Below are 13,333 nucleotides of genomic sequence, written 5' to 3'. Positions count from 1 at the left end.
TTCAACTAAGAATACTAAAGGAGAAAGGGCTACATTTCCATTTTTCCACTCCTTATTTTATTTCTCTGAGTGAAGGGCCTGGAGGAGAGTTAGGTGCTGAAGGAGGTGACACTGAAGTCACGCTGCTAGATTTACCACTTACTGCCTCTGTGACCTTCTGTGAGTCACTTCACCTTTCTATATCTGTTTCCTGTTCTAAATGAAAATGCTAACGATAGCAGTCATGTGACAGGGTTGTCGTGAGGGTTCATGAAGAAATAGCTGAGACATGTAGTAAGAGCAATATGTTAGTTGCTTTTATTATTATTGTTATTGGTACCTTCTTGCTATTGCTGCTGTTATTACTACACCTGCCCGCCCCCCCCCGCCCCGATCTAGAATGAGGCCAATTTAAATCTTCTTCATGGTAAATATGTTGAATGCATCTATAATTATGTGTTTGTGTAATTTCATATGAAGTTTGGTGAAGAACCCTCCCTGCCACACTTCTGATGGCTCTTAGACATTCTGCGGGGTGGCAGGCAATGGGGATCAATAGTTCTCATGATTCTGGACTAAGAATTAGGATTTTTGATAATTAGAGTATTTCTAAAAGAAAAGAGATCTATTCTGCAAGCTTTGGATTCATTTTAAGAAGGATGATTAAAAAAAAAACAGGAAAAAATAGAACAGTATTCCATCCTTGAGCCATTTTCAGTAGTTGAGATGAATAGACATAAGAGCAGTTTAAAAAATCTTAAAATCAATTTAGAAGAGATAAACTTGAGCTCTGACTATGTAATTTAAACCAAGTGGATTTGAACGTTAAAAGAAATCCTCTTGTAACTTAAGTATAATTAAGGAAGTGGAGATTCTAGTTTCACATCTTGATAGTGAAATTTTCTACAAAGTCCAAATGGCGGAAAAATAAAAAAAAGAAGTGGACATTTTCAAAAGACACCAGGAGAAGAAAGGAATATTCCTCTCCGCATATTCTAGCCCAAGGAAGGACAGAGGAAACAGCTTATGCTTTCTGGTGGCATTTGAGGGTTCCCCCAGGAGGTGGCATGTCCTTCCAGGGTTTTAAACCCAGATCTACCTGCTACATCTGTGCTGTTTCTCCTGCACTACACTGTAGTTAAGTCTGTTGAATGGAATGTAGATTTAAATGGGAGGGAGGATAACTGTCAAGGTACTATGAGTATTTCCTCCCAGTTGAAATGGTTTCTGCCCTTCATCAAGGGAAGGTGGCCAAGCTCTTGCTTCCTGACAACCTCTGCTACTGTACAGTGACTCACCAGAAGTCTTGAGGCACCTGAGAAACCTAGTTCTCACCCTGCCACAGGTGCTGTCCACAAGGATGACATAGAAGATGGACCCGATGTGTGATCTGGGCTTTGATGAAGGGAGGACTCAGGCCCCTAAATATCTCTCCTTCCTGTCAATCTATCAGAGATGCCCAAATTAGATACTTATTATTTGGGTTTAGGGTGGTATTTCTAGAAATTTCTTGTACAAATATAAATGCCCCAAGGGAGCGAGGTAATATATCAAGCTAGTTTTAATTATCGGAACTCTTTTAAATTTGGATTAACTTTACTTGGATTAGCTGGTCTTTTAGTTTATTATTATTTTTTACTTGTAGATGAACACAATAACCTTTTATTTTATTTATTTATTTTTATGTAGTGTTGTGAATTGAACCCAGTGCCTCAGGTGTGCTAAGCAAGTGCTTTACCACTGAGCTACAACCTCAGCTGGGATTAGCTGGTCTTTAATGAACTTTAACAAAGTTACAAAGCTCATGGTACAATATGAGCTCAGTTTTGTGAAGAAATTAGTCTGCATGGGGCCTGGAAAGACAGACTTTAGGAGGGAACTATCAAGGGGCCATTTGAAGTGTTTGGGAGAAAATACATGAATAAGAAAAATATCTGGGAGTGTGTAAGTTGGTTTTTGGCTGCTGTGACCAAAATGCCTGACAAGAACAACTTAGAGGAGGAAAAGCTTACTTTGGCTCACCGTTTAAGGAGTTGCTGTCCATGTTGGCCAACTTCATTGCCCTGGGCCTGAAATGAGGCAGAGCACTGTGACAGAGGGTGTGGCTAAGGAAAGCTACTTATCGCATGGCAGCTGGGAAATAGATGGGGAGAGAGAGAGGAAGAGAGGAGCAGAGAAGAGACTGGGAAGAAGATAAAATCTTCGAGGGCATGTTTCCAGCAACCTACTTCCTCCAACCAGGTCCCTCCTCTCAGTAGTCCATCCAACCATCAGATGGATTAATCCACTGATAAGGTGAGAGCCCCCATGGTCCAATCATTGCCTAAAAGCCCCACCTCTGAACTTTGCTGCGTTGGGGATTATCTCTTTCAACACATGAGCTTTGGGGAACATTCCAGATTCAAACCACTATTGGGAGTTAGATCTTATTCATATGACTTAACCTCAGCTACTTCGGTTTTCTCATCTGGAAAATGAAAATTCTAACACTTATAAAGACCTGTGTTGCTCTATGGATAAAACAAGGAAGTGTATATAAAGTACTTAACCCCATGTAGTACTCCGTAAAGTAAGTCATTATAATAAAATAAATTATTCTCATAATATCCCACAAGTTTCTGGAAGTTCCAAAGTCTTTGTACTTCTTTCCAGACACATCAGTGAGAATTCAGAATAATTTCACTGGTGCATTTTAATCTCATTCTTTTTGTACTATCGGTTGTCTGGGCAAATCTGGGTTAGGTGTGAAAAATATGTAGCAAATAAGGAAACATCTTTCTATGCATCTCCTTCTGCACTTTATCTTTCTGTTATCATTTCTCACCTTTACTTATGTTTTTTCTTTTTCTTTTCTCTTTATGGTACTGGGGATTGAATCCCAAATGCTTTATCACAGAGCCATATCCCAAGTCACTTTTTGTGTTTTATTTTGAGATAGGGTCTTGCTAAGTTGCTGAAGTTGGCCTCAAACTTCCAATCCCCCTGTCTCAGCCTCCTCAGCCACTGGGATTACAGGTGTGCACCATTGTGGCCTGCTCATGTTCTGCCTTATAATAAGGTTTTCTAGACATGTCTTGGAATTAGCCTTCATGTTTGATTCATTTTTGTATCTTAGTCATACCAAAGAATGTTCTACAACTATTTATCCCATGGTGTTCACATGCTGTCAGAGTGTATTAATTTCACTAAGATAAATGAGAAAGGACTATTTTAATGAAATGGTCCTAATGTTTACTGACCAGGGTCAAGAACAGCCATTTATCAATGGGTGATTGTTTTCTAATTCAGTAGGTGTTGATGTAGTAAAGGGAGGGTTCTAGCCTCATATTACTTTGGGGTCAGTCAGCGTTTTTCAGCTTTGTGATTGTTCATTAGGGATAAAGTGAAGAAATTCCTGGATTAATTTCCAGCCTTACTTTATTATTAAAAGTATAAAAATAAGACTAATTACGGGGCTGGGGCTGTAGCTCAGTGGCAGAGCACTTGCCTAGCATGTGTGAGGCACTGGGTTCAATCCTCAGCAGCACCACATAAATAAATAAATAAATGAAATAAAAAGTATTATGTTTACCTATAACAACAACAACAACAAAAAGACTAATTGCCAGACAGCCTACCTCTGAAAGAGGTGCTATGGTTAAAAGCTTGGCTATTGGAGTCAAAATCCTAGCTTTCTACATTACCAGCCAAATTATGATGGGCAGGTTAGGTGGCACACATTAGGGGACACCATTTCAGTGCCTCCTGAAGTTTTTCGAGGTTGGAAGGCCTGTCGATAACCATATTTTCCTCTTCTGTAATGGAAATAGTTTGATGGGAGGACAAATTGAGTTAGTATCTATAGAGCATCTAGCTGAGAGCCAAGATTGCCAGTACTAATTAAGTTGGATACCACAATTTTTGATAGTGGCAGAAGGAAACTCTAGGAGTGAATCTGAAGGAGTAGTCAACTTATCTAAAATATTATTTAGAAAAAATATTGGATTAGAATAATAATCCTGTTCCGTCAAGTTTATCTAAGGAATCTTAATTAAATTGAAAGAAATAACAAGATTAATGAAACATCTTGATCTCTGCATGTTTTTTTTTATAAAAAAATTAGTCTTTTGCAAAATGTGTGCCCCATTTGTTGTAGAAATAAAGAAATAAATGTGCTTTTATGAGAAAGGAGTTTAGGTTCTTTGGATCTGAGGTAAATGACTTTTTTTTTTGGTACTAGGAATTGAACTCAGGGGCACTTGACCACTGAACCACATCCCCAGCCCTATTTTGTATTTTTTATTTAGAGACAGGGTCTCACTGAGTCGCTTAGTGACTTGCCATTGCTGAGGTTGGCTTTGAACTCATGATCCCCCTGTCTTAGCCTCCAGAGCTGCTTTGATTACAGGCATGCACCACCAAACCTGGCTTAAATGACTTGTTTTTATTTTATTATTTTTATTTTTGACACAGGGTCTTGCTAAGTTGCTGAGGCTGACTTTGACTTGTAATCCTCCTGCCTTAGCCTTCCAAGTGACTGAAGTAAATAATTTCATTCTGTCACTTGAAACTCATTTATTGGTGCCCATGGTTCCAAGGACTCAGACAGAAGTGCTGTGTCTAAATATTTATCACTGATTTCATTTTTTATTTTATTTTAGGTTGTTCATGATGCTAACACACTTTACATTTTTGCACCTAGTGCACAAAGCAGGGACCGATGGGTGAAGAAGTTAAAAGAAGGTAAAACTCATGTAATAAAATATTAATCTGCGCATCATTTTAGAACATGTCATTATGACTAAAACAGAAATACAGCCAATATATTTTGCAATTCTAATCTCTTAACTGACACTACATGTTTCTCCAAGGCCAGTCAGCTACAGCATGTGAAAACCAGCAGATGGAATCAGATTTTAAAAATCTGATTCTTTCTAGTGGTACATAGTTTCTAAGAAAAGCATGCTTCCATTTAATGTGTGATATTTAATGTGTGATGTATTTGAAGGTGATAAAGAATGGGCTTTTATGATAACAGGATTTAGTATTTTCTAAGAAATGCCTTATGTAGTTGATATTTGGTGTGGATGGATTGACACACACACCAAGTGTTTAAAGGGTAAATGGCTGCACTATCCTCATCACTTGTCCTCTGGAGCAAAATGCAAAGTGGTAGTGGGCTAACTTTTGCTTTTATTCATCATGGAGTAGTATTAGTCACTTCTGCTCACAAACTCACAAGGATGTTTCATTCAAAAAAAAAAAAGGAGGTGAAAGAGAAGCATCTGGCTTTTCTGAATGCTGGGTCGCATGATGTTATGAGGGTGTTTTCATAATCAACATGGTATCCAAGGAATGATTGGCAATGTTACTTAGCAAACATTCTGTAGTCTGTTTTATTTCACTAATCATTAATGTGTCTGTGAATTACAGAAATAAAGAACAACAATAATATTATGATTAAATATCATCCAAAATTCTGGGCAGATGGAAGTTATCAGTGTTGCAGACAAACTGAAAAGCTAGCACCTGGATGTGAAAAATATAATCTTTTTGAGAGTAGTAAGTATTCATTTTATTCTGTAATTATATTGTGCTCAAAATGGGCATATCATTGGTACGGTGGCATGAATTTGATTTGGATTAAGTTCATCACACTTTCTAGAAAATGCAAGTGTGTAGGTGTGTTTTATAAGAATAATTACAATAATGTGTTAAGTTAGCAGTGGGACCTTTTCATGGAATCAAAAGCAAAGGTCCCTTACAGGGAGCCTGTAATCTGTTTCCAAGTCATCAGCCTAATATGTCACCATCAACAGCTTTTCTTCATTAATGTTTATGTATTTGTCAGCAAGTAAACTCTTCCCAGATGTGTTGCTAGAAACCTTGTGTAGCAGTGCATCTGCAGTCTAAGTTAGTATCATTCTCGTTTTGATGGGGCTTTGAGGTATGGACTTTAGTAATGGCTTCACAGTTTGTCAGAATGATTAAGTGTCACAATGCTACTCACATGTAAATATTCAGATGAATAAAAATGTCGAGGGTTAATCTTGACACCTTATAAATCCTGAAAATGAGAGGCCTTTAGTCATAAGTTAAAAATACACAAGGACTCAAAATTGCTAGTGTGATAGGACAGTGGGTATTGTGCTTCTGTTTTCCTGCTGGCACCATACATGGTGCTTGCCATATCAATCAGAACCCATCAAGCTTTTAGATATAAGCAGAATGGCTATTTGGTAGGGATGCTGGCTTATGCAAGAGGCTGGCCTTGATTCTGTAAGTCTCCCCACCTGATTGTCTTGGGTATCCTGACATTAATTTAGCACATTAAAGAGAAGGTCCAAGTTTCCAAGTCTGTTATTATTTCCTAATTTTTCAATTCTTAAGGTTTAGTATTAGTGCACAGTGTAAGCTGCTGTTAAAATAAAACAATAAATGGGATGGTATCAGCTAAAAAGTCCCTTCACAGAAAAAGAATCAATCAAGAATGTGAAGCAACAGCCTACAGAATGGGAGAAAAATTTTGACATCCGCACTTCAAATAGGGTGTTAAAAGGCGAAAGATTTATACGATCTGAAGAGAAACCAGAGTATATAAAATAGGGTGTTAATTTCCAGAATAGACAAAGAACTTAAAAAGCTTAACACCAGAAAACCAAAAAACCCAATCAGCAAATGGGCAAAAGAGCTGAACAGACCCTTCTCAAAGGAATAGGTATGAATAAACAACAAATATTTGAAAAAATGTTCAACCTCTTTAGCAATTAGAGAAATGCAAATTAAGACTACACTGAGATTTCATCTCTTGCTAGTCAGAATAGAATTATCAAGAATACAAGTAACAATTTAATATTGGTGAGGATGGGGTGGAAAAAGATGCACTCATACATTGCTGGTGGGTCTGCAAATTGGTATAACCCCTCTGGGAAAGCAGTATGGAGATTCCTCAAAAAACAAGGAATGGAACCACCATTTGACCCAGTTATCCTGCTCCTTGGCATATATCCATACACTTAATATCAGCATACTATAGTGTCACAGCCACATCAATGTTTATAGGAGACAATTCACAGTAACTAAGCTATGAAATCAACCTGGGTGCCCTTCAACAGATGAATGGATAAATAAATTGTGGTATATATACACAATGGATTTTACTCAGCCATAAAGAAGAACGACTTTATGACATTTGCTGGTAAATGGATGGAACTGGAGACTATCATGCTAAGTGAAATAAGCCAGTCCCCCAAAACCAAAGGTCAAATGTTTTTGCTGATACGTGGAAGCTCAACCACAATAAAGTGGGGGAGGAGAATAAGAGAAGTTCAGTAGATTAGAAAAAGAGGAACAAAAGGAAGGGAGTGGGGGATCAGAATAGGAAAGACAGTAGAATAAATCTAACATAATTTTCCAGGGTACATATTATAAAAATGCCTAAGTGAATCCCACCATTGTGCCCACCTACAAGAATGAGGTCCTTATTAGAAAAGATATATCTCATGCTTATATAATTTTATAAAAATGGATTTGATTGTCATGTACAACTAAGAAGAGCCAATTAAAAGAGGGAGACAGAGGTGGCGGGGGGAGGAAGAGAGACCTGGAAGTTGCAGTGACTTAAACTAGAAGTTCATCTCAGTTTCATGGTGTAATCCCAAGGTAGGTGCTGGTCCAGGGCTGGCAGGTGGTTCTGCAGGTAGTTCCTGGGGTTGTTCCAGTTCCAGTGCTCTCTCTCTTCCTGGTGTCAGAAAGGGGTAAAGAGGCCAAGGATGCCTGTGGGAAGACCTTTTAGGGACCAGATCTAAAATTGGCACACCCCATTTGTCCATAGAGCTCTTTGATTAGAATTTCATCTCATCTGTGTAGCTGGATAGTCATGTGCCAGCAGAGCTCTGGCAGAGGAAGGGACAGGCTGCCACACCTTCTTAATTTCATAGTGTTGTCATTACAACACTCCTTCTTATCCACCGGGATAGACCTCTGGTGGATGCCTGAAATCATGGATAGTATCAAACCTTATATATGCTATGATTTTTTTTCTGTGCATATACACTTAGGATAAAGTTTAATTTATAGATGAGTCACAGTAAGAGGTTCCCAACAACCATAATAAAATTGAACAATTTAGTGTAATAAAAGTTATGCAAATGTGGTCTCTCTCTCAAAGTATCTTATTGAATTGTGGATCTTAGTAACCTCAGCATACAATTTTTTTTCTTCTAACTCAAGAAATTTCAGCTTTTTCTTAAAGGAAGCCCTTTACGGCCTCTCTTTGGCGTATCCAGATCGCCAGCATCACTCATCACTGCTGTAGCACTTTGAGGCCATTATTAAGTAAAGTAAGGGTTAGTTCAACATAAGCACCATGACATCACCAACTGAGGCTGCTCAGTGATTAACGGGGCTGGGAGTGCATGCAGCGTGGATGTGCTGGACAAAGGGGTGATTCATGTCCTGGGAGGGACTGAGTGGGGACTGAGATTTTATCATACTCCTCAGAGAAAGGTTCGATTTAAAAACTTAAGAGTTGTTTATCTCTGGAATTTTCCATTTAATATTCTGTATTGTGGTTGACTCAGAAAAACTGAAACTATGGAAAGTGAAACGACAGATATGGGGGACTACTGTAATTCAGTTTATTTTTAAATTGCATATACATTATGGAGAACCCAGTTTAACAGTGGTGGGGACACAGAGGCGGAGGTACTGGCAACACTCCCTTAGTCGGGCGGACAGGTCCCTTGCCTGTGTGTTCTGTTTTCCTTGAAGCCACCAATATCTTTATCGATCATTGCTACACAGCATTTTGACCTATATTTGTTGTTGGCATTTTCAGGTGTAAGAAAAGCACTACCTCCAGCCCCAGAAATGAAAAAGGTAGGTGATCTCTTGCATTGGGCAGTTACGTCTAAATTTTCAGCCTTTCTGTCCTTAGGTTTTGGAGGGATTTGCAGCTTATTAATTATGTTTAATATGAATAGAATATTAAAATGAATATTAACAATAAATAAAATGAGTTTTAAAATATTAAAATAAGTAAAAATATTAGTTTTGTGATATGGTTTTCCCCCACGACCATCTTAGAAGCAGATAGGTTATGACTTATTTGAATTGTCCTTGATGTGAAATAATATCAATTTAACTGTATAGATTTTATCACTGGGAGTCCTGTTCTTTTTTTTTTTTTAATTTTTTATTGTTGGCTGTTCAAAACATTACATAGTTCTTGATATATCATATTTCACACTTTGATTCAAGTGGGTTATGAGCTCCCATTTTTACCCCATATACAGATTGCAGAATTACATCAGTTACACATCCATTGATTTACATATTGCCATACTAGTGTCTGTTGTGTTCTGCTGCCTTTCCTATCCTCTACTATCCCCCCTCCCCTCCCCTCCCCTCCCCTCTTCTCTCTCTGCCCCCTCTACTGACATTCATTTGTCCCCCTTGTATTATTTTTCCCTTTCCCCTCACTTCCTCTTGTATGTACTTTTGTATAACTCTGAGGGTCTCCTTCCATTTCCATGCAATTTCCCTTCTCTCTCCCTTTCCCTCCCACCTCTCATCCCTGTTTAATGTTAATCTTCTTCTCATGCTCTTCGACCCTACTCTGTTCTTAGTTACTCTCCTTATATCAAAGAAGACATTTGGCATTTGTTTTTTAGGGATTGGCTAGCTTCACTTAGCATAATCTGCTCTAATGCCATCCATTTCCCTGTAAATTCTATGATTTTGTCATTTTTTAATGCAGAGTAATACTCCATTGTGTATAAATGCCACATTTTTTTTATCCATTCGTCTATTGAAGGGCATCTAGGTTGGTTCCACAGTCTTGCTATTGTGAATTGTGCTGCTATGAACATCGATGTAGCAGTGTCCCTGTAGCATGCTCTTTTTAGGTCTTTAGGGAATAGACCGAGAAGGGGAATAGCTGGGTCAAATGGTGGCTCCATTCCCAGCTTTCCAAGAAATCTCCATACTGCTTTCCAAATTGGCTGCACCAATTTGCAGTCCCACCAGCAATGTACAAGTGTACCCTTTTCCCCACATCCTCGCCAGCACTTGTTGTTGTTTGACTTCATGATGGCTGCCAATCTAACTGGAGTGAGATGGTATCTTAGGGTGGTTTTGATTTGCATTTCTCTGACTGCTAGAGATGGTGAGCATTTTTTCATGTACTTGTTGATTGATTGTATGTCCTCCTCTGAGAAGTGTCTGTTCAGGTCCTTGGCCCATTTGTTGATTGGGTTATTTGTTCTCTTATTGTCTAATTTTTTGAGTTCTTTGTATACTCTGGATATTAGGGCTCTATCTGAAGTGTGAGGAGTAAAGATTTGTTCCCAGGATGTAGGCTGGGAGTCCTGTTCTTATCTGGCATTTTGTCTGTAGCTTGGCTGAAAGAGTTGTATCAGAAGTGTGGGACTTTTTTAAAAGAAAATTTTGGTCTCAAGAATACAATATGACAGCGGGGTGCAGTGGTGCACACCTGTAATCCCAGCAACTCAGGAAGCTGAGGTAGGACGATCACAGGTTCAAGGCCAGCCCCAGCAATTTAGCAAGGCCTAAGCAACTTAGTGAGACCCTGTCTCAAAATTAAAAAAAAAAAAAAATTTAAAGGCTGGGGGATGTGGCTCGGGGGGTTAAGTTTCCCTGGGTTCATGGGTTCAATCCCTGGTTAAAAAAACAAACAATCAAACCAAACCAAACCAAACAAACAAACAAAACCTGCAACAAAACAAGGAACCCCCAGTATGATCCATGAGTGATTTTAGTGATTTAGTCATATATTTGAAGACTGGATATGGTGGAAAAGCATGGACTTTGGACCCAGTCCTGAACTGGGCTGATGTGAATCTGATATGAGTGACTTTGGAGGACTGTGTAAACCATTGTTGTCTCACTGGTAACATGGGAGTTACTATGCTGTATTTCATGGAAGCAGTATTAAGAACAAAAGAGAAAAACTGTTAGATCCTAAGCATGTGCCTTGAGCAGTGTGGGCATAAAGAAGTGCAAATCCCTTTGAATGGGAGGAGACCTGTTAACAGACTTCATGGTGGGCTTTCTCCACTGCAGGACATTTCAGTGATGGGTCTCCCTTTAGTTCTCCTGGTCTCTATTCACGTATTACCCTTGCCTCTCCCTGGAAAACTATTCCTGACACATAAAAATTGTTTCCATGTTTCAAGATGGTTTTTGCTCTTGTCCTGTATTCTGAAACCCGTGAGAGATGTGGTAGCATCTACTGCATCTAAGATTGGAGGGTTCTCTGGTTGCTCTCAGGTGACATATTTGATTAGAGGGTTCTGTCTTATTCTGCCTTATTCTTTGGTAATGTATGAATCCTTCAGTGTTTTACTGTTTTATTTCAAGATCAGTTTCAGATAGAAGACTAAACTTTCAAATGTTATCTTGTTTGTTCAGAGAAGGCCTCCCCCACCAATTCCTCCTGAAGAAGAAGATAGTAGTGAAGAAATAGTTGTAGCAATGTATGATTTCCAAGCAACAGAAGCGCATGACCTCAGATTAGAGAGAGGTCAAGAGTATATCATATTGGAAAAGAATGATGTCCACTGGTGGAGAGCAAGAGATAAATATGGGTAAGCATTCTCTCCCTGGCCCTTGCATGCAGTGAGTGGGTAGGAGTGAAGTATATGCGCTCTATCTGTCATGTAATGAGGTTGTAGTTGGCCATAAGTCAAAGTATACATTATTACTTTGCATTACCACCGTGTATTCTTAGTAGTTACTCAATAAATGCAAACTGATCAATCACTTTTTTCCAGAGGTTGGAATAGATTATATTCATCTCTTTCTCATCCACCATATGTTTTATTTGACTATTTTGACCTTAGGAGAAATAGTTATATATAATCCTTAAGATTATCTAAGTAGTTAATCTTAGGTCTTTCTAAGGCATTATCTATCATAAATTTCTTAGAATTTCTCTCTCTACATGTACATATATACAGACATGATATAATGGAGCCTCTTGTCACTTGAAATTGTCTTTCTCTCTCCCTCTCTTCATCAGAGAGAGAAATAGGAAGGGAGAGTACTTGTGTATATGTATGCATATATATGTATATGTATAAAATAAATAAATATATATTACATACATATATATACACACACAAACATACATACATGCATGCAGGAAATAAACAGCAAGTATTGTCAGGCATGATGGCATACACCTGTAGTCCCAGTGTTAATGAGGCTGAGTCAGGAGCATTACCTGAGCCTAGGAGTTTAAGACCAGCCTGGGCAACATAGTGATACCCCATCTCAAAAAACAAACAAAAAATACCAGCATTATTTGCACCAGATAATGTTGGATTTAAGTGGAACAATTCTTTTAACCTCATTTTAAACATATAGGTAGATACGGTTAAACACAGAGGATGAGTCTCTCTTGGGCTTCATTAAGTGAACTATATCCTGTGCTTACCTCTGAAATACTATGCATTTACATTATGAGTTCCAGTGGATAAGAACAGGGGTCTTCTGTCCTGAGAAAGTACGTTCTCTTCCACCTGCTCTCACCTCCTTGACCCATCCCCTGTTCTCCTCTCTGTTCCTCAGTTCATTTTTGGGAACAGTGGTAGCCTCTGGGTGAGGCAGGGTCGCCTCTTCTATTCAGGTCTTGGCACTTCTGGTCATCTGGGTGCTAGTTTGTTGAGCATTATTACCTTCTTGGGAATCTTAACCTTTTAATCTTATAAGAAGTTTCTGCTCCTCTTCACCAGATATCTTATTCATAATTTTATGCAGTTGGAGCAACATTAATCCAAAAACCTAAATCCAAAGTACTTTGTTGATATTCTGAAGGTTTTGGGTTTTGGAGTACTGGGTTTCATGGATGCTTAACTGGTAGAGTCTATGTAAATATTCTAAAATTCAGAAAACTCTGGAACACTTTTGGTCCCAAGCATTTCAGATAAGATATATTCAACCTGTATTGTAGAAATTTCCAAACATCTACAAAAACATATAATAACATTACTTAACTTAAAAAAATTACCAACATTTTTACCATCTTGATTTACCAATCTTCCTGGTGTGTTTTTCCTAGGCTATTAGAGTACGTAGGCCTTCTTAATTCCTGTCTTGGGGTGTGATTCAAGTATTTGCCTTTTTTCTTTTTGTGGGGCTGAGAATAGAACCCAGGGCCTTGCTCATGCTAGGGAATTTGCCTTTTTAACAAGTACCTCAGTGAAGCTATATTATAAGTACTGTCAAGGTGTTAGAGTGGTGTGCGCCTTTATTTAGCACTTTTGCTTTTGTGAATATTCTAGTTTTTTTAAAACATCCCAAGAGCATGTATAAATATGTAACAACAAATCCCAACATTATATGCTATTAT

At 38.4% G+C, this 13,333-nt stretch overlaps 1 protein-coding gene across 2 annotated transcripts in view; it reads left to right on the top strand.

Annotated features, from left to right (window-relative positions):
- The window catches only part of Tec (tec protein tyrosine kinase), a 109,657-nt gene that overhangs the window by 72,524 nt on the left and 23,800 nt on the right, over positions 1-13,333 (top strand). For both annotated transcript variants that reach the window (XM_048784435.1, XM_015482083.2), the window contains 4 exons: positions 4,620-4,701; positions 5,392-5,520; positions 8,798-8,838; positions 11,392-11,567. In XM_048784435.1, coding sequence (XP_048640392.1) covers positions 4,620-4,701; positions 5,392-5,520; positions 8,798-8,838; positions 11,392-11,567 — 428 coding nt within the window. The remainder of the gene's footprint in view (positions 1-4,619; positions 4,702-5,391; positions 5,521-8,797; positions 8,839-11,391; positions 11,568-13,333) is intronic.

This window comes from Marmota marmota, unplaced genomic scaffold (genome assembly GCF_001458135.2).
Source record: "Marmota marmota marmota unplaced genomic scaffold, marMar, whole genome shotgun sequence".
Taxonomy (NCBI): domain Eukaryota; kingdom Metazoa; phylum Chordata; class Mammalia; order Rodentia; family Sciuridae; genus Marmota; species Marmota marmota.
The sequence above is the reverse complement of the archived record's forward strand: the minus strand, read 5'-3'. Positions and strand labels throughout refer to the sequence as shown.